This window comes from Monomorium pharaonis, chromosome 9 (genome assembly GCF_013373865.1).
Source record: "Monomorium pharaonis isolate MP-MQ-018 chromosome 9, ASM1337386v2, whole genome shotgun sequence".
Classification (NCBI taxonomy): Eukaryota; Metazoa; Arthropoda; class Insecta; order Hymenoptera; family Formicidae; genus Monomorium; species Monomorium pharaonis.
In genome coordinates, this window is record NC_050475.1 from 6,893,268 (window position 1) to 6,914,937 (window position 21,670).

Consider the following 21,670-nt stretch of genomic DNA (forward strand, 5'->3'; position numbering starts at 1 on the left):
AATCACTTTACAAATACACTGTATTTTTAAATAATATATGAGAACTTGAGTAGAATTGCAAGAATTTTATTCTTCATGTAACATTAAAATTAGTTTTTTTTACAAAAATTGTAGTCTCTTTATTGTCGATCTATGCGCACTGAATTTAAATTTAATACTGCAAAAAGTTTCCACATCAAATGGTGAAAAGTCACATGTCAAAAGTCACTTGTTACAATTGTGGAATAACTACAACGCTCTGCGAACAACATTTGTCATCATAAGGACGCACAACAAAAATAAGAATACATAACTTACATAATTGCTGTATATGTATAATGTGCACGCATAAAGCGAAAGATATTGATTGCATGTGTCCACGTGGATCAATGGACCTTTTGCAAAATTAATTAAAGATTGTTCTTTAAACTTTACAACTTTACATTTATGAATAATTTTTGTTAAAGACATGTTTGATGTCTTTATATCAGAACTCTCCAGAACTTAATTTTTTTATTCTTAAACATAAACGGATTTTATATTATTAAATAAATGAGACACATCTGTAACACGAACATGTAACTTAAGATGCAAAAGTATTAAAATGTTTTTTTTTACACAAAAGGTCATTATTGATATTTGTTTCGAAGCTTAATTTATGCAGAGTAATTATGAAATATTTTTGTGTGTTTAGTAAAGTATAATAAATTAAAATTTGTGTATAAAGAGTGTATCCACAAATATTAAAGTATCCTACGCATGTTTCTTTTTAAAACCTTATATTATTATGAAAAATACACAACAATGTGTCATGTACAATTAAATTATAACATAAGGATAATGTTATCTGAATTAGAACCGAGAAGAATTATCCTCATTCAGCTGATAAAATTTCTAGGTACAATGCTATTCATTAATTATATATATGTAATTTAATGCGTTATATAATGTATATAATTATATTTTAAACTTTTTTTGCAAATGTAACTATTACATGTGTACGTAAAACATTATTAATAATGCGCTGAAATAACATTGTGTGGTTATTCCACTAAAATATTTTAATAGAACATATTTTATCATTAAAATAAAAATTTATTCATTAGATTACATATTCATTATTGAGATATTTGTGTAGCATTTGCAAATTTATTATTGCAAAATCTTGTCATGGTTAAAAATTGTACCAAAATGATTAAGTAAGTGGTGATGTTGCCCACAATCTAAAACAAAATTGGAAGATAAGTAAAAAAAAAAAAAACACTTTTAATACATAAAGACAAATATTCGACAACTTACTGCAGTAAGAAGAGTCGCATCCACAGCAAGACCCTTTGCAGAAAATTTATTTTTATGATGCAAAATTTGCATGGAAAACAACTGCAACTATTAAGTCAGATTATAAATTAATTACTAACAGAATTAAAAAGATATAATCACAAATTTAATAGATTTAATGTACAAAAATGAAAAAAAAATTATATTAGTAGTATATATTTATTAAACGTGTGTGTGCGTGTGTTTGTGTGTGTGTAAATTAAGTTATATTTTGTATTACCTCGGCTTTGATTTCATTATTAACTGTGCTGTTAAGCACATCATGAACATTGGTGCCGATCTGCACAGCTTGATCCTTACCGGTCTCACAAGCCCACACTATTAATGTTATTTTCATAAAGTAATATATTATGGATGTCGTTAAGTATACGCTATACAGATAATCGTCCATATTGATCACAGATGTGCCGTCATGCCAAAAAAGTATATGAAAGTAGAGCTCGAAAGTGATCTCTCCAAAAGTTAAAACTATGGTAGCAAGAAGCTGCAAACTGAAAATCATGTTTAGCATCTGCACTGCGTTACTAATCATCAAATATTGCTTTCTCAAAGCCTTTAGTTCGATTAGTAAGAATAAACTCTTTTGTTTGTATGTTCGGCCAAGATGGTACACCTTATCTTCCATTATGTCCTTCCGTATGTGCTCTAGATTATCATTGATTCTCTTGAAACAAGCCTTTAGTACACAAACACAATTCATATACAACATATCCAGCTGAAATATTAGTAGGTTAATATATATTAAGAAAATCTTGAGTGCAAAAGGGATATTCATTTTTAAATATATCGGCACTTCTACAATAAGACAGATGGAAACTAAAATGTCCTTGATATGAATTATTTTAGATAGCTTTTGATATGATTCCGAAGGCAATTTCGAAGAGATTTTCATTATAGTTTGGAGCAGACGCATTCGCGGATTATTCAAAATGTATGTAGCAGTCACTATAAAAGTACTAAGTATGTAAAAAAAGTTTCGCTCAAGAATCCTGGGTACGGCTTTATAATATATCTTGCAACTACTCCCACAAATATTGAATATATAGAGATTGTTCAATAACCCAATAAAGCAAATACAGACAACGACGGTTGAAAGAATATAACGTGGTTTGGAAATCATGATGGTCGAATCTTTGATCTTATATGGAAATAATCCAAGAATCTGGCAAAAGGTGAAAGACGGATTCATCAACGATTCGAAATCCGTGGCATGGAACAATCGCCATCTTTTTCGCAGTTTATAATTGCCTTGTCTTTGTAACTTCGACCAGTTAAACATAATTTATGAAATATCATGAAAGAACAGCGTAAGAGTTATTAATCACTTTACAAATGCACTGTATTGTTAAATAAAATATCAGAACTTGAGTAGAATTGCAAAAATTTTTTTTTTACGTGACATTAAAATTTATATTAAAGATTATATTAGTCACTTTATTGTTGATCTATTCGCACTGAATTTGAATTTAATACTGCGAAAAGTTTCCGCGTGAAATGGTGAAAAGTTACACGTCAAATGTCATTTATTATAGCTGTGAGATAACTATGACGCTCTTCGAACAACATTTGTCATTAAGACGCCATTAGGACGCACAGCAAAAAAAAAAGAAATTTAACATAATTGCTGTATATGAATAATGTGCACACATAAAGCTAAAAGATATTGATTGTAGTGTGTCCACGTGGATCAATGGATTTTTCGCAAAATTAATGAAAGATTGTTTTTAAACTTTACATTTATAAATAATTTTTGTTAAAGGCATGTTTGACGTTTTTATATCAAAACTTTTTAGAACTTAATTTTTTTATTCTTACATAAACAAATTATAAATTATTAAATAAATGACACATCTGTAACATGAACATTACTCAAGATGCAAAAAAAGTATTAAAATATATTTTTTATTAATACACAAAATGTCTTTATTGATATTTGTTTCAGAGCTAATTCATACAGTGTAATTATGAAATATTTTCGTGTGTTTATTAAAGTATAATAAATTAAAATTTGTATATGAATATTGTATCCCACAAATATTAAATTATTCTACGCACATTTTTTTTTAAAACTTATGTTATTATGAAAAGTACACAATAATGTGTCATTATGTACAATTAAATTATAACATAAGGACAATACTGTTATTTGAATTTGAACCAATATCCTCATTTAGCTGATAAAATTTTTTTGCACAATTCTATTCATTAATCCCTCGATTTACGTTTTTATCATTGGTCCCATCGATACAGAATTTGTCATTCAACGATGTGTAGACTATCAAGATAGTATAAGCGCAATTTGTAACTTATCTTCTCATAGATGAGAAAAACGCAACAAAAATGAATTTTTATGTAAACTGAAGTTCAGGTTACTGATGTCATTAATGAATAATTTATATAATTATTAAATCATGTATTATCTGAACATAAAATGAAGCTAATAATAAAATAGATATACTCATACACACATACACACACGTACGCGCGCGCGCACGTGTGTGTATGTGTATTATACATAATATTTAATACATTGTATTATGTATATTATATCATCAAAATTTTTTTGTACTTGTAACTATTACATGTGTACGTAAAACATTATAATAATGCTATTAAATAATATTGCATTATTCTACTTAAATTTTTTAATAGAAAATTTTATCATTAAAATAAAAATTTATACATCTGATTACATATTCTTTATTGAGATATTTGTGTAGCATTTACAAACTCACTACTGCAAAAACTTGACATGGTTAAAAATTGCACCAAGATGATTAAATAAGTGGTGATGTTACCCACAATCTAAAACAAAATCTGGAAGATAAATAAAAATTTTTAATACATAAAAGCAAATATTCGACAACTTACTGTAGTGAGAAGCGTCGCATCCATAGTGAGACTCTTTGCAGAAAATTTATTTTCATGGTGCAAAATTTGCATAGAAAACAACTGCAACTATTAAGTCAAATTATAAATTACTTACTAACAGAATTAAAAAGATATTATCACAAATTTAATATATTTAATCTACAAAAATAAAAAAAATTATGTTACTAGTATATATTTATTAAACGTGTGTGTGTGTGTGTGTGTGTGTGTGTGTGTGTGTGTGTGTGTGTGTGTGTGTGTGTTTTTGTGTGTGTGTGTAGATTAAGTTATATTATGTATTACCTCGGCTTTGATCTCATTGTTAACTGTGCTATTAAGTACATCATGAACAGTTGTGCCGATCTGCACAGCTTGATCTTTACCGGTCTCACAGGCCCACACTATCAACGTTATTTTTATAAAATAATATGTTATGGATGTTGTTAAGTATATGGTATACAGATAATCGTCTATATTGATCATAGATGTGCCGTCATGCCAAAACAATATATGAAAGTAGAGCTCGAAAGTGATCTCTCCAAAAGTTAAAATTATGGTAGCGAGAAGCTGCAAACTGAAAATCATGTTTAGCATCTGAACTGTATTACTAATTATTATATATTGCTTCTTCAAGGCCTTTAGTTCGATCAATAAGAATGAACTCTTTTGTTTGTATATTCGGCCGAGATGATACACCTCCTCATTTTTCATCATGTGCTTCCGCATGTCCTCCAGATCATCGTTGATTCTCTTGAAACAAGCCTTTAGTACACAAACACAATTCATATACAACATATCCATCTGAAATATTAGTAGGTTAATATATAATAAGAAAATCTTCCTTGGAAAAGGGATATCCATTGTGAAATATATCGGCACTTCTACAATAAGACAGATGGAAACTAAAATGTCCTTCATATGAATTAGTTTAGATAGCTTCTGATAAGATTTCGAAGGCAATTTCGAAGAGATTTTCATTATAGTTTGGAGCAGACGCATTCGCGGACCATTCAAAATGTACGTTACAATCACTATAAAGGTACTGAGTATGTAAAAAAAGTTTCGCTCAAGAATCCTGGGTACACCTTTAAAGTATATCTTGCAACTACTCCCACAAATATTGAATATATAGAGATTGTTCAATAATCCAATAAAGCAAATACAGACAACGACGGTCGAAAGAATGTAACGTGGTTTAGAAATTTCGAAGGTCGAATCTTTGATCTTATACGGAAATAACCCAAAAATCTGGCAAAAGGTAAAAGACGGATTCATCAACGATTCGAAATCCGTGGCATGGAATAACCGCCATCTCTTCCGCAGTTTGCCTCGTTTTTGTAACTTCGACGAAGTGAACATAATTAATAAAATATTATGAAAGAACAACGCAAGAGTTATTAATCACTTTAAAAATATGTATTATTAAATAAAGTATAACTTGAGTAGAGTTGCAGAAATTTCCTTATGTGATTAAGAATTTTTTTTTTTTATAAAGATTATAATTTCTTTATGGTCGATCTATACGCACTGAATTTAAATTTAATACTGCGAAAAGTTTTCGCATCAAATGGTGAAAAGTCATTTTTCAAATGGTTACTTATTGCAGTTATGGAGCAACTATGACGCTTTTCGAACATTTGTCATCATTAGGTCGCACAACAGAAGTAAAAATTATACATGATTTCTTTATATGAATTATGTACATACATCAAGCAAAAGATATTGATTGCATAGTGTCTACGTGAATGAATGAAAGACCTCAACCTTTACGTTTTTACCATCGGTTATCCTATTCATAGGGTAAACTCGGATAAGATGGCCATAGTTTTTTTTAATACAAAGAACATACTTTTGTTTTTATTATATTTTAATAGCGTTTGGTATATTACTTCACTGAAGCTTTAAGTGTGTAAAACATTAAAGAGAAAATTCTTAATAAAAATTTTTTATAATCAAAATATTGAAACATCAACATTGGCTATCTTTCACAACTTTTAAGGAAAAGATGGGCATAGTATTATAAAACAGTTGGCTATACATTTTTTATGTACTTAACATTTTTAGAATAATAAAAAAAACTTATAATTTTACATATTTACATTTATTGGCACTTATTTAATTTTATTTTTTAACATTTTTAATATTAAATGTTCACACACACAGATTTAGGATCAATTTAACTCATTGTCACTACTAAAAAGAAACATATGATATGTCAAATTAAAATATTAGGTGCATAACTTAATTCTCGTCTTTTTTAATAAAATATATACATTAAACACTCCGAAATGTCATGGGTTATCTTGCCCAAACTGTGAAAGAAAGATAATCATAGTATTTAGTTAAAAAATAGAAAAGAAAATAAGAAATATAATTACACATTACAAGTTATATACTTTTGTTACGTGAGTAACGTTCATTACGACAGCACAACTGTAATTTATTCGATATTGTGGCAATTTCTAATGAACACGTGAAAAACTTGGCAGGCAATCAAAAGTAAAAACGTGATATGACATTCACAATATTGTTATTTTGAATAGTATACGCACATAAACTACAGTAAATATTGCTTATCTTTGAAAATAATTACCAGAACACATTATTTAACAATTATTGGAGAAATTATAGCCATTGGCCATCTTTTCCGTATGGCCATCATACTTTAACTTACCCTATAGAACAAGATAACATGTGCATTATGTAGAATTCATCTTCATAGATCAAAAGAAACACAATAGAAATGAAATTTCATGTAAACTAAAGTCCAGACATTAATGAATAATATTGCATTTAAATTAAGTATTGTCTAAAGAAAATATAAGGCCAAAAACATGTACACACATGCGCGCACACACACACATACACACACACACACACACACACACACACAAAATTTGATACATTGTTTTATGTATACATATAATTATATCATCAAAATTGTTTTGTAAATGTAATTATTACATGTATACGTAAAACATTATAATACTGTTAAATAACATTGCGTGGTTATTCCACTAAAATATTTTAAAAAATATTTTACCATTAAAATAAATATTCACTCATTGGATTATATATTTTTTTACTTTATTGAGATATTTGTGTAGCATTTGCAATTTCTCTACTGCAAAAACTTGACATGGTTAAAAATTGCACCAAGATTATTAAGTAAGTAGTGATGTTACCCACAATCTAAAACAAAATCCGGAGCATGAATAAAAAATACTTTTAATATATAAAGACAAATGTTTGACAACTTACTGCAGTGAGAAGCGTCGCATCGACAGTGAGACCCTTTACAGAGAATTTATTTTCATGATGCAAAATTTGCATAGAAAACATCTGTAACTGTAGAATTTAAAAAAATAAATATGTACCACATTAGCGGTACATTATATGTATATATATATATGTATATATATATGTATATATATATGTGTATATATATATATATATATATATATATATATAATGTACAAATTAAGTTATATTTTGTATTACCTCGCCTTTGATTTCATTATTGAATGTGATATTAAGCACATCATGAACAGTGGTGCTGATTTGCATAGCTTGATCTTTGCCAGTCTCACAAGCCCATACTATTAACGTTAGTTTTATAAAATAATATGTTATGGATATTGTCAAGAATGTGCCATAGAGATGCTTGTCCATATTGACCATAGAAGTGCCGTCGTGCCAAAACAATATATGAAAGTAGAGTTCGAAAGTAATCTCGCAAAAAGTCACACTTATAGTAGCAAGAAGGTGCAAACTAAAAACGATGTTTAGCATCTGCACTGTGTTACTTGTCGTTAGATATTGCTTTTGTAAAGCCTTTAGTTCAATCAGTAAAAATAAACTCTTTTGTTTGTATGTTTGACCAAGATGATACACCTCATCTTCCATTATGTCCTCACGCATGTGCTCCAAATTATCATTGATTCTCTTAAAACAAGCCTTTAGCACACAAACACAATTCATATACAACATATCCATTTCAAATATCAGCAGATTAATGTATATTACAAAAATCTTGATTGGAACATGAATATCCATTTTTAAATATATCAACGCTTCTACAACTAGGAAGGACGAACCTAAAATGTCCTTGGTGTGAATTAGTCTAGATAGCTTTTGATATGATTCCGAAGGCAATTTCGAAGAGATTTTCATTATAGTTTGAAGCAAACGCATTCGCGGACCATTCAAAATGTACGTTACAGTCACTATAAAGGTACTGAGTATGTAAAAAAAGTTTCTCTCAAGAATCCTAGGTACGCCTCTATAGTACAGCTCCGAGCAAATTTCACAAAAATTGACTATATAAAAAATGCTTAATAAACCAATGAAACAAATACAGATAATGGCGGTCGAAAAAATGTAACGTGGTTTGGAAATCTTGATGGTCGAATCTTTGATCTTATACGGAAATATTCCAAGGATCTGGCAAAAGATGAAAGACGGATGCATTAACGATTCGAAATCTGTAGCATGTAACAACCACCATTTTTTCTGTATTTTGGTACTGTTTCGTCCTCGTAATTTGAACGAGTTGAACATGATTAGTGGAATGTCTTGGAAGAACAGCCTAAAAATTATTAATCACTTTACAAATACACTGTATTGTTAAATGAAATATGAGAACTTGAGTAGAATTGCAAAAACTTTATTCCTTATGTGGTTTCACAATTTGTCTTTTTACAAAAATTATAGTCTTTTCATTGTCGATCTATACGGACTGAATTCAAATTTAATACTGCGAAAAGTTTCTGTGTCCAATGGTAAGAAGTTACTTATTAAATAGTCATAGTTATAGTTGTGGTGTAACCATGACACTTTTCGATCAACATTTGTTACCATTAGGATGTATAACATAAAAAGAAATTATATGTAATTGTTGTATATACATGCACGAAGCCAAAGACATTGATTGCATAGTGTCCATTATTTTTAAACTTTACATATGTATATATTTATATCAGAATTCTCCAAAATTTAATTTTGTTGGTTTTACATAAGCAAATTTTGTATTAAATTAATGACATATATGTAACACAAGCATGTAATTCATGAAAAAGTATAAAATCTATTTTTTATTCGCACAGAATTGTTACTGATAATTATTACCAAGCTTAGTTTATACAGTGTAATTATAAATTACAAACATTTCCCGTATTTATTAAAATATAATATATTAAAGTTCTAGGCGCGTTCTTGCACAAATATTGTACCATAAATATTAAATTATGTTATACACATTTTTTTTTATTATGAATACTGTTATTATTATGAAAGACATGTATAACAAGTGTGTCATTATGAGCGACTAAATTATAATGTAAGGACAATGCTATTATTTGAATTAGAAATGCAATACATTCATTTGACTGATAAAACTCTTTGGTACCTAAATATTGTCTGTAATCCAAGAGCAGTAAAAAAATATGTGTATAATTTAATGTACTGTACTATGTACATAATTATAACACCAAATTTTTTTTGTAAATGTAACTATTGCGTGTCTACATAAATTATTATAATGCTATTATAAAACTAAAATTATGTTGCTGTTCTACTAAAATGTTATAATAAAAAACATTTTATTATTAAAATAAATATTTACTCATTCAATTATATATTTTTTATTTTATTGGGTTATTTGTGTAACATTTACAATTTTTCTATTGCAAAAATTTGGTATGGTTAAAAATTGCATCAAGATTATTAAGTAAGTACTGACGTTACCCACAATCTAAAATAAAATCCAAAAATGAATGCAAATCACTTTTAATATATAAAATGTTCAATAACTTACTGCAGTGAGAAGTGTTGCATCCATAGTGAAACCCTTCGCAGAGAACTTATTTTCACGATGTAAAATTTGCATGGAAAATAATTTCAACTATAAAGTTATAAATTAATTAATAACAGAATTGAAAGATAATCACAAATTTATTAGATTTAATGTACCAAGATCACATTAGTACCATACATGTTGCACGTATTTATTATACATATTAATAAAAATGTACAAATTAAGTTATATTTTGTATTACCTCGTCTTTGATTTCATTATTGTCTGTGCTATTAAGCACATCATGAACAGTGGTGCTAATCTGCATAGCTTGATCCTTGCCGGTCTCACAAGCCCACACTATTAATGATAGTTTTATAAAATAATACGTTATGTATATCGTTAAAAATGTGCTATAGATAGACTCGTCTATATTGATCAAGACTGTGCCGTCGTTCCAATACAATATATGAAAGTAGATCCCGAAGGTGAGCTCTTCAAAAATTAAAACTATATTAGCGAGGAGCTGCAAACTGAAAATCATGTTCAGCATCTGCACTGTGTTAGTAATCGTCAAATGTTCCATTTTCAAGGTCTTTAATTCGATTAACAGGAATGAACTTCTGTGTTTATACATTCCACCGAGATGATACACCTCATCTTCCATCATGAGCTCCCGCATGTGGTTTAGATTATCGTCGAGTCTCTTAAAACAAGCGTTTAGTACACAAACACAATTTACATACAACATATCCATCTGAAACATTAGTAGATGAACATATATTGTAAGAATCTTGAATATAACATGGACATTCATGGTCAAAAATAGCGGTGCTCCCATAATTAGACAGATAGAACCTAAGATGTCCTTGGCGTGGATTAGTTTAGATAGTTTTTGATATGATTCCGAAGGCAATTTCGAGGAGATTTCCATTATGGTTTGGAGCAAACGCATTCGTGGACCGTTCAAAATGTACGTGACAACTGCTATGATACCACTGAATATGTAGAAGCAATTACGCTCAAGAATCCTCGGTACGCCTTTAAACTTCCAACAATTTATGCCACAAATGTTGATTATATAGAGAATCCATAATAAGAAAATGAAATAAACACCAGTGACAATGGTCGAAAAAATATAACGTGATTTGGAAATCGCAAAGCCTGAAGCGTTAATCGTATAGGGAAATATTCCAAGGATTCGACAAAAAGTGAAAGACGGATACATCAATGATTCGAAATTCGTGGCATGAAACAATCGCCATTTTTTCCGCATTTTGCCATAGAATCGTCTTTGTAATTTCGACAGGTTGAACATAATTAATGAAGTTTGAAAGAACAGTCTAAATATTACATTAATCACTTCACAAATGCACTTTATTTTTAAGTAAAACTTGAGCAAAATTGCGAAATCTTTATTTTTTGTTTAGCTTTAAAGTTTATTTTCTTGAAAAGAATATAAATTCTTCATTGTCGATTTATTCGCACTGAATTTAAATTCAATACTGCGAGGAATTTTTGTGCCAAATAGTGAGTAGTCACTTGGTCAAGTGATCACAGTGTTACACTTGTGGAGTAACCATGGCGCTCTTCGATCAACATTTGTCGGCATTAGGACATAGAAAAGAAATAAAAAGAAATTATAATTGCTGTATATGAATTGTGTGTGTATACAAAACAAAAAACATTGACTGCATAGTGTCTACGTGGTCAGTCGTTTTTACGCAAAATTAATTAATAAAGACTGATTGTTTTAAACTTTACATTTATATTTTGCCAAAGGAATGTTTGATGTTTTTATATTATAACTCACTCTCTCCCTCCCTCCCCGTTGTCTCCCTCTTCTCTTTCTCTCTTTCTCCGTGAGATATAATCTTATTGATTTTAAACAAATAGATAAATTTAAGTAAAGGTATTAAGTAAATGACATGTAAGATGAATATAGTATAATTCAAGATGTGAATATATTAAAATCTGTTTTCTATTTATACAAAATGTTATTATCGATGTTTATTTTCACTTAATTTATACAGTGTAATAAATAAACTACAAATAGTTTCGCGAGTTTATTAAAATATAATAAATTAATTAAAGTTTGTACGTCTGTTTGCTCGCATAAATATTGTACACATAGATGTTAAATTATACATGTTTTAAAAAAACTTAAGTTGTTATAAAAGACATGTATAACAAATGTATCAGTATAAGTGATTAGATTATAATATAAGGACAACGCTATTATTTAAATTAGAATTAATTTATACACGCATTTAATTGTATTCTTGGTATAAAATTCTTAAATAATTCAGGTACATTACAGCTACAAATTATCCTAAGTGGTCAATCTTTATTACTGCTTTATCATTATATTGCTCGCATTGTGATTTAACATTTATTGCATTATTCAAAAATGAAGCTTGAAGGATAAATGCATTTTCAAGATAGTGTTTTAAAACTTTTTTAAAATTAATATACCATTAAACATATATGTACAATTTTATATATATAGTAAAAATATTTTATGCAATTATTTATTAAAATATTTTTTGATAAGAAATAATTATTTATTTCTTTTCTTATTTTCTTTAGCCATAAAATAATTAAGTTTTATTAAAAAATAAATAAGCATTATATCTATCATTTTAATCATGTCTATTAAGTTTTTTTGTCTTGATTATAAATCAATAATCAAATCACTTTCTGCTTCGCTAGTGAGAACAACTTATCTTGTAGAACTGATACTGAACTAAATAATACGTGTTATTTGTAAACTGATTTTTTACACCTCATGTGACATAAGGTTTTAAAATTTTATACATAGATTTATGTGTACAAGTATTATTACAAGTAAAACAATTCTTCTTGCAATAATATTCTACTCATAATTTAAAAAGTGAGAATACTTAAATTTTAGTACTTTTTATATAGTATTTTTCAAGTTTGATTATGTATATCTTTACATTAACTAGATTATATGTATAAAATCGGTTACTGAGTTTTCGTTGCAAGAATTTAATATGAATACAAACTGTATCAAGATTAATAGGTACGTGATAATAAGACCCGCCATCTAAAAAAAATCACAAAACAAATTTAAGAATACCCATATTTATTCAACGAAAGCAAATGATTGATTACTCACCTTAGTGAGAAGCGAAAAGTCCACAGTAAGCCCCTTTGCGGAGAATACATTTTCACAATGCAGTAATTGTAAGGAAAATAGGTGCAACTGCAACATAGGATTGAAAAAATTGGATAATTAGATAAATATGATATAATTAGATAAACATGATATAATTAGATAAATTAAGTTATAAACTTTTCTAATCTACCTCATATTTTATTTGCTTATCGCTGGCACTGTTAAACGTGTCTTGAACTCTAATGCTGATCTCGGCAGCTTGATTCTTGCCTGTTTCGCAAGCCCATACTATCAGTACTATTTTTATAAGGCAATATGCTATTGTTGAAATGAAGTACTTGTAATAAACTTGATTTTCCTTATAGCTCATAGATCTCACTTGTATTCGCACTAAGTAAAAATATAGATTTAAAGTGATTTGAATGAAGATCTTAACTATTGTAGAGAGAAGTTGCAAACTAAAGATTATTTTCAACTTCTGTACTGTGCCGCTGAGTGCCAGATGTTGTTTTTTCAAAGCGTTGAGCTGCATCAATACAAGTGGATTTTTATGCTCGTAGTAAGTTCTCCTCAAAAAAGATGGTTCACGGTTTGTCATAAGTCTTCGCAGATTCGTCAGATTGTCGTTGATTTGCTTGAAACAAGCTTTTAGTACACAAACGCAATTCATGTATAGCATATCCATTTGGAACACCAACAGAACGATGTATAGTATAAAAATCTTGCGCAAGATGCCGAATTGCATCCTGCAGTAATATATTACAGCTTGCACGACTATTAAGAAGAATCCAAAAATATCCTTTGCATGGATCATTCTAGATAGATTCTGATATGATTCCTCGGGCAATCTCAAAGAGATCTTCATTATGGTTTGAATTAAACGCATTCGTGATTCAGTTAAAATGAATGTAACGACTGCTATGAAACCGCCGAAAATATAGAAACAGTTACGCTCAAGTGACATGGGAAAACTTTTAAATTTAACTTTGTTAGAAAAATTGTCATAGAGAATTGTCAGGTTATAAACGCATGAAACACACGTAATAACGCACGACAAAATATAGCATGGTTTAGAAATCTTGAACGTTGAATCGTCAATCTTGTATGGAAATATTCCTAGAATGCGACAAAAAGTGAAGCAGGGATACATTAGCGATTTAAAATTCGTTGCATGGAAAAGCCACCGTATTTTCCATTTTTCTCTGTCTTTGAGTTTTTGAAATTTTGATGACAAATTGAACATATTCATTGAAGTGTTATAAGAGCGTAACTATAGAAGAATAACACAGATTTATATGTATTACAATAAAAAAACTATTATTTGCACGTTATCTATGCACTTTATCGTTAATGTTTACAAGAAATCTTCATTTAACTATAACTTTTATGTTAACGTAAGGAGTGCAAGGATTGATATAAACTTCCCGTAATCTGTCCACACCTGACGAGTTTGATTTTAAAACTACTGACGATTATTGCGTCGAGTAGCGAAACAGGAATATGTCAGTCATGAGATAACCATAGTCTTTCTCTTATCACATCTGGAACACGCATAAAGTAATGATGTGTAGTTGCTGTGTCATTCAATCCACTATTCTCCATCTAGATCACGTACAAATCGAATAAGTATTATCAAGATTTACGCAATATGCCATCGTAATATAAATACATATAAATTTAAATAAATAGCAATAAAAGAGGAATAGAGAAAGAGAGAGAAAGAGAGAGAGAATATGTTATACATTAAATTAAAAACAGAAAGGCATAAACTTTTGCTTTAAACCAAATTAACAGCTCATTCTGTTAGTTTTATGTATTTGACAATTTTTTAAATGATAATGTAACTGATAAAATTAGTAAAATGTTTAAATAATTTATGTATTTAATTATTATATTATTCTTGTTATAAATTATGCTTTCTGTAAAATTTTCTTTCCATTTGCTATTTTTTACCAATACACGTATAGCTTCTGTTACTCTATCATTTTGTGAGTTTACATAAAATTTGATGTTATAAATAAATTAAAATGTTATTAATATTTTTACTTTCTGGTATTTTACTTCTTACTGTTAAATAAAACAAACTGATGTACACACAATAATTCTATAATTATTCCTTAACTGTAATATTAATTATCATACATTAGATACTTCTTATTTCGTATGCATTTTTTAATTATTATTATTTTCTTAAATCATAAATTTTCAATATAATATTTTGTAGGAGAAACATTTGTTTTTTTTACATATATATAAATCAACAAATCAATATATTTTATTGGATAAAATCAACCAGTTTTCTTTGCTTTTAGATATAAATATTATACATTTCTATATTACAGAATTTTTAAACATGAGAGAAAACATAATGTGAAATAAGGTAAAAATAATGAATTTTTAGGTTTGTCGTTGTTGATCTTTATTCTATTGTTTTTTAATTGTAACATGACAATTAAATTTGGATGATAGATTTGTGTTTAGCGATAAGAATTGATAAACTATTTACATTCATGTAAAATGTTGTACAATTATAATACAATGTAGTTAATATGTACATAAGATAACATTTTCAAATTTCTTTATACATGTATGAGTATATAAATATTTCTATAAACATAAAACATCCCAGAGAGATAAAACATACTATCTTTAATAATATTCTACTTACAATAATAAAAATTAAAATATTTAATATTTGAAATATCTTTTCTATGTTCAAACAGATATCTCTTTATCAACTAGATTTACTAGATTATATTTTAATTAATTATAATTCAATTTTTGAATGCAAGAATAAAATAGAAATTGTATCAAAACTAATAGGTACGTGGTAATGCTACCTACCATCTAAAAAACAAAATCATCAAATAAAATTAAATATATTTACATTTATATAAGAAAAAAAAGATTGATCACTCACCACAGTAAGAAATGAAGCGTCCATAGTAAAACCCTTTGCAGTGAATGTGTTTTCACGATACATTAATTGCAGAGAAAACAGCTGCAACTGCAACATATTAGATTAAAAATTGTTTGGTTTAAAATTGAAAATATTTACAAATCTAATAAATTAATCCTATCTAAAAAAGGAGATGTTAAATCGAATCGAATTTATTGTTGCCGCTTTTCCGAGATGCTGATTGGCTATCTCGCTATCTCGTTGTTAAGTGCGTCGTGACTTTCTTCACTTCGTGTCATTTCCAGCTGTCAAACTACTTCGTGTCATTTTCAGCTGTCAAACTGTCACTTTTGATAGCTGATTGAAATAATTACAAGAAATCAGGGAAAAAGAAAAAAGAGCCAAATAAAAAATATACGAGAGGAAGAGAAAGAGAGAGAGAGAGAAAGAGAGAAAGGGGGGGGGAGAAGTAAGAATCCTTTCTAAAAAAGGGCATGGCATCAATACTCGCATCTCTCGAAGTATTGTTGTCGCTTTTCCGCGATGCCGATTAAACGTGTGTCAATAGTTTTTAAAAAAGTTATGGTGTTGTAATTAATAAAAACATTTTTTTTTTAATTATTTTGCCCGGAAAACTTGAATTTTGAAAGCTGGACGTGAAGTGCTAATTGAATATCGACAGATTTATTTATTTTAGCGCAGTTTTCATATAGTTCCGGACGCGTCCAATAATTTTCTAAAGAGTTCCAGTTATATAATTAATTAAAACATTTTTTAAACAATTATTTTGTCCGAAAAACTTGACTTTTGAGGGCTAAAGGTGAGATGCTGTTTAAATATCGACAGTTCTATTTATTTTAACGGAATTCTTATATAGTTCCGGACGCGTACAATAAATTTCTAAAGAGTTCCGGTAATATAATTAATTAAAACATTTTTTAAACAATTATTTTGCCCGAAAAACTTGAATTTTTGGGCTAGACGTGAAATGCAAATCGAATATTGACAATTATGTCTATTTCAACGCAGTTTTCATATAGTTCTGTACGCGTATAATGGTTTTTTAAAGAGTTACGGCGTTATAATTAATTAAAACATTTTTTAAACAATTCTTTTGCCCGAAAAACTTGAATTTCTAAGGCTACACGTCAAGTGCTATTTGAATATTGACAGATCTATTTATTTTAACAAAATTCTCATATAGTTCGGGACGCGTACAATATGTTTCTGTAAAGTTCCGGTGATATAATTAATTAAAACATTTTTTAAACAATTATTTTGTTTGAAAAACTTGAATTTCTAAGGCTACACGACAAGTGCTAATCGAATATCGACAGATCTATTTATTTGAACGTAATTCTTATATAGTTCGGGACGCTTACAATATGTTTCTATAAAGTTCAGGTGATATAATTAATTAAAACATTTTTTAAACAATTATTTTGCCCGAAAAACTTGAATTTCTAAGGCTACACGACAAGTGCTAATCGAATATCAACAGATCTATTTATTTGAACTTAATTCTCATATAGTTCGGGAAGCGTGCAATATGTTTCTACAAAGTTCAGGTGATATAATTAATTAAAACATTTTTTAAACAATTATTTTGCCCAAAAAACTTGAATTTCTAAGGTTACACGACAAGTGCTAATCGAATATCGACAAATCTATTTATTTGAACGTAATTCTCATATAGATCGGGACGCGTACAATATGTTTCTACAAAGTTCAGGTGATATAATTCATTAAAACATTTTTTAAACAATTATTTTGCCCAAAAAACTTGAATTTCTAAGGCTACACGACAAGTGCTAATCGAATATCGACAGATCTATGTATTTTAACGTAATTCTCATATAGTTCGGGACGCTTACAATATGTTTCTATAAAGTTCAGGTGATATAATTAATTAAAACATTTTTTAAACAATTATTTTGCCCAAAAAACTTGAATTTCTAAGGCTACACGACAAGTGCTAATCGAATATCGACAGATCTATTTATTTGAACGTAATTCTCATATAGTTTGGGACGCGTACAATATGTTTCTGTAAAGTTCCGGTGATATAATTAATTAGAACATTATTTAAACAATTATTTTGCTTGAAAAACTTGAATTTCTAAGGCTACACGACAAGTGCTAATCGAATATCGACAGATCTAATTATTTTAACGTAATTCTCATATAGTTCGGGACGCGTACAATATGTTGTCTATAAAGTTCCGGTGATATAATTAATTAGAACATTTTTTAAACAATTATTTGCTTGAAAAACTTGAATTTCTAAGGCTACAACAACGACAAGTGGCTAATCGAATATCGACAAGATCTTATTATTGTAACGTAATTCTCGATAAGTTCGGGACGCGTACAATATGTTTCTGTAAGTTCCGGGGATATAATTAATGAGAACTTTTTAAACAATATTTTGCTTGAACAACTTGAATTTCTAAAGCGACACGACAAGTGCTAATCGAATATAGACAGATCTAATTATTTTAACTGTAATTCTCATATAGTTCGGAACGCTTACAATATGTTTCTATAAAAGTTTCGGTGGATATAATTAAATTAAAACATTTTTAACAATTATTTTTGCTTGAAAAACTTGAATTTCTAAGGCTACACGACAAGTGCTAATCGATATCGACAGAGTAGTTAATTGACTATTCCGCATATGGTTGGGACGCGTACAATATGTTTAATATTTGAACGTAATTCTCATATAGTTTGGGACGCGTACAATATGTTTCTGTAAAGTTCGGTGATATAACTTAATTAGAACATTATGTAAACAATTATTTGCTTGAAAACTTGAATTTCTAAGGCTACACGACAAGTTGCTAATCGAATATCGACAGATCTAATTATTTTAACGTAATTCTCATATAGTTCGGGACGCGTACAATATGTTTCTATAAAGTTCCGGTGATATAATAATTAGAACATTTTTTAAACAATTATTTTGCTTGAAAAACTTGAATTTCTAAGGCTACACGACAAGTGCTAATCGAATATCGACAGATCTTATTATTTTAACGTAATTCTCATATAGTTCGGGACGCGTACAATATGTTTCTGTAAAGTTCCGGTGATATAATTAATTAGAACATTTTTTAAACAATTATTTTGCTTGAAAAACTTGAATTTCTAAAGCTACACGACAAGTGCTAATCGAATATCGACAGATCTAATTATTTTAACGTAATTCTCATATAGTTCGGGACGCTTACAATATGTTTCTATAAAGTTCAGGTGATATAATTAATTAAAACATTTTTAAACAATTATTTTGCTTGAAAAACTTGAATTTCTAAGGCTACACGACAAGTGCTAATCGAATATCGACAGATCTATTTATTTGAACGTAATTCTCATATAGTTTGGGACGCGTACAATATGTTTCTGTAAAGTTCCGGTGATATAATTAATTAGAACATTATTTAAACAATTATTTTGCTTGAAAAACTTGAATTTCTAAGGCTACACGACAAGTGCTAATCGAATATCGACAGATCTAATTATTTTAACGTAATTCTCATATAGTTCGGGACGCGTACAATATGTTTCTGTAAAGTTCCGGTGATATAATTAATTAGAACATTTTTTAAACAATTATTTTGCCCAAAAAACTTGAATTTTTGAGGCTACACGACAAGTGCTAATCGAATATCGACAGATCTAATTATTTTAACGTAATTCTCATATAGTTCGGGACGCTTACAATATGTTTCTATAAAGTTCAGGTGATATAATTAATTAAAACATTTTTTAAACAATTATTTTGCCCAAAAAACTTGAATTTTTGAGGCTACACGACAAGTGCTAATCGAATATCGACAGATCTATGTATTTTAACGTAATTCTCATATAGTTCGGGACGCGTACAATATGTTTCTATAAAGTTCAAGTGATATAATTAATTAAAACATTTTTTAAACAATTATTTTGCTTGAAAAACTTGAATTTCTAAGGCTACACGACAAGTGCTAATCGAATATCGACAGATCTAATTATTTTAACGTAATTCTCATATAGTTCGGGACGCGTACAATATGTTTGTATAAAATTCAGGTGATATAATTAATTAGAACATTTTTTAAACAATTATTTTGCCCGAAAAACTTGAATTTCTAAGGCTACACGTCAAGTGCTATTTGAATATCGACAGATCTATTTATTTTAACGTAATTCTCATATAGTTCGGGACGCGTACAATATGTTTCTATAAAGTTCCGGTGATATAATTAATTAGAACATTTTTTAAACAATTATTTTGCTTGAAAAACTTGAATTTCTAAGGCTACACGACAAGTGCTAATCGAATATCGACAGATCTTATTATTTTAACGTAATTCTCATATAGTTCGGGACGCGTACAATATGTTTCTGTAAAGTTCCGGTGATATAATTAATTAGAACATTTTTTAAACAATTATTTTGCTTGAAAAACTTGAATTTCTAAGGCTACACGACAAGTGCTAATCGAATATCGACAGATCTAATTATTTTAACGTAATTCTCATATAGTTCGGGACGCGTACAATATGTTTCTATAAAGTTCCGGTGATATAATTAATTAGAACATTTTTTAAACAATTATTATGCTTGAAAAACTTGAATTTCTAAGGCTACACGACAAGTGCTAATTGAATATCGACAGATCTAATTATTTTAACGTAATTCTCATATAGTTCAGGACGCGTACAATATGTTTCTATAAAGTTCCGGTGATATAATTAATTAGAACATTTTTTAAACAATTATTATGCTTGAAAAACTTGAATTTCTAAGGCTACACGACAAGTGCTAATCGAATATCGACAGATCTAATTATTTTAACGTAATTTTCATATAGTTCGGGACGCGTACAATATGTTTCTATAAAGTTCCGGTGATATAATTAATTAGAACATTTTTTAAACAATTATTATGCTTGAAAAACTTGAATTTCTAAGGCTACACGACAAGTGCTAATCGAATATCGACAGATCTAATTATTTTAACGTAATTTTCATATAGTTCGGGACGCGTACAATATGTTTCTGTAAAGTTCCGGTGATATAATTAATTAGAACATTTTTTAAACAATTATTTTGCCCAAAAAACTTGAATTTTTGAGGCTACACGACAAGTGCTAATCGAATATCGACAGATATATGTATTTTAACGTAATTCTCGTATAGTTCGGGACGCGTACAATATGTTTCTATAAAGTTCAGGTGATATAATTAATTAAAACATTTTTTAAACAATTATTTTTCCCGAAAAACTTGAATTTCTAAGGCTACACGTCAAGTGCTATTTGAATATCGACAGATCTATTTATTTGAACGTAATTCTCATATAGTTCGGGACGCGTACAATATGTTTCTGTAAAGTTCCGGTGATATAATTAATTAGAACATTTTTTAAACAATTATTTTGCCCAAAAAACTTGAATTTTTGAGGCTACACGACAAGTGCTAATCGAATATCGACAGATCTAATTATTTTAACGTAATTCTCATATAGTTCGGGACGCTTACAATATGTTTCTATAAAGTTCAGGTGATATAATTAATTAAAACATTTTTTAAACAATTATTTTGCCCAAAAAACTTGAATTTTTGAGGCTACACGACAAGTGCTAATCGAATATCGACAG

General features: G+C 28.6%; 6 protein-coding genes across 7 annotated transcripts in view; 1 reads left to right on the forward strand and 5 right to left on the reverse strand.

Moving 5' to 3' along the window:
- LOC105830687 (agrin) overlaps window positions 1–21,670 on the forward strand; it is a 569,188-nt gene that overhangs the window by 319,736 nt on the left and 227,782 nt on the right. The window lies entirely within an intron of this gene.
- On the reverse strand, window positions 51–3,968 carry LOC105829732 (putative gustatory receptor 28b). The gene is made up of 3 exons (XM_012668783.3): window positions 1,538–3,968; window positions 1,279–1,365; window positions 51–1,202 (listed from the first exon to the last, which is right to left on the reverse strand). The coding sequence occupies exons 1-3, from the start codon at window positions 2,594–2,596 to the stop codon at window positions 1,098–1,100; spliced, it is 1,251 nt and encodes a 416-aa protein (XP_012524237.1). The 5' UTR covers window positions 2,597–3,968; the 3' UTR covers window positions 51–1,097.
- On the reverse strand, window positions 4,002–7,060 carry LOC105835780 (putative gustatory receptor 28b). Of its 2 annotated transcripts, none has more exons than XM_028192052.2 (3): window positions 4,492–7,060; window positions 4,189–4,275; window positions 4,002–4,122 (listed from the first exon to the last, which is right to left on the reverse strand). In XM_028192052.2, the coding sequence occupies exons 1-3, from the start codon at window positions 5,545–5,547 to the stop codon at window positions 4,018–4,020; spliced, it is 1,248 nt and encodes a 415-aa protein (XP_028047853.2). In that variant the 5' UTR covers window positions 5,548–7,060; the 3' UTR covers window positions 4,002–4,017. The 2 variants fall into 2 exon arrangements, with proteins under 2 accessions (XP_028047853.2, XP_028047888.2); XM_028192087.2 differs by having other exon boundaries at window positions 4,002–4,134.
- LOC105835787 lies at window positions 7,661–9,729 on the reverse strand. The gene has a single exon (XM_028191971.2). It carries the CDS (start codon window positions 8,746–8,748, stop codon window positions 7,669–7,671), a length of 1,080 nt encoding a protein of 359 aa, XP_028047772.2. The 5' UTR covers window positions 8,749–9,729; the 3' UTR covers window positions 7,661–7,668.
- Window positions 9,817–11,762, reverse strand: LOC114254838. The gene has a single exon (XM_036292178.1). The coding sequence runs from the start codon at window positions 11,298–11,300 to the stop codon at window positions 10,224–10,226; it is 1,077 nt and encodes a 358-aa protein (XP_036148071.1). The 5' UTR covers window positions 11,301–11,762; the 3' UTR covers window positions 9,817–10,223.
- Window positions 12,555–16,216, reverse strand: LOC105835796. The gene has a single exon (XM_028192143.2). It carries the CDS (start codon window positions 14,371–14,373, stop codon window positions 13,306–13,308), a length of 1,068 nt encoding a protein of 355 aa, XP_028047944.1. The 5' UTR covers window positions 14,374–16,216; the 3' UTR covers window positions 12,555–13,305.

Coding starts and splice junctions, on each gene's coding strand:
- LOC105835780 (XM_028192052.2), bottom strand. CDS start 5,547: ATGTTCACTTCGTCGAAGTTACAAAAACGAGGCAAACTGCGGAAGAGA. Junction 4,276..4,491: donor ACAATGAGATCAAAGCCGAG/GTAATACATAAT, acceptor TTGACTTAATAG/TTGCAGTTGTTTTCTATGCA. Junction 4,123..4,188: donor ATGCGACGCTTCTCACTACA/GTAAGTTGTCGA, acceptor ATTTTGTTTTAG/ATTGTGGGTAACATCACCAC.
- LOC105835796 (XM_028192143.2), bottom strand. CDS start 14,373: ATGAATATGTTCAATTTGTCATCAAAATTTCAAAAACTCAAAGACAGA.
- LOC114254838 (XM_036292178.1), bottom strand. CDS start 11,300: ATGTTCAACCTGTCGAAATTACAAAGACGATTCTATGGCAAAATGCGG.
- LOC105829732 (XM_012668783.3), bottom strand. CDS start 2,596: ATGTTTAACTGGTCGAAGTTACAAAGACAAGGCAATTATAAACTGCGA. Junction 1,366..1,537: donor ATAATGAAATCAAAGCCGAG/GTAATACAAAAT, acceptor CTGACTTAATAG/TTGCAGTTGTTTTCCATGCA. Junction 1,203..1,278: donor ATGCGACTCTTCTTACTGCA/GTAAGTTGTCGA, acceptor ATTTTGTTTTAG/ATTGTGGGCAACATCACCAC.
- LOC105835787 (XM_028191971.2), bottom strand. CDS start 8,748: ATGTTCAACTCGTTCAAATTACGAGGACGAAACAGTACCAAAATACAG.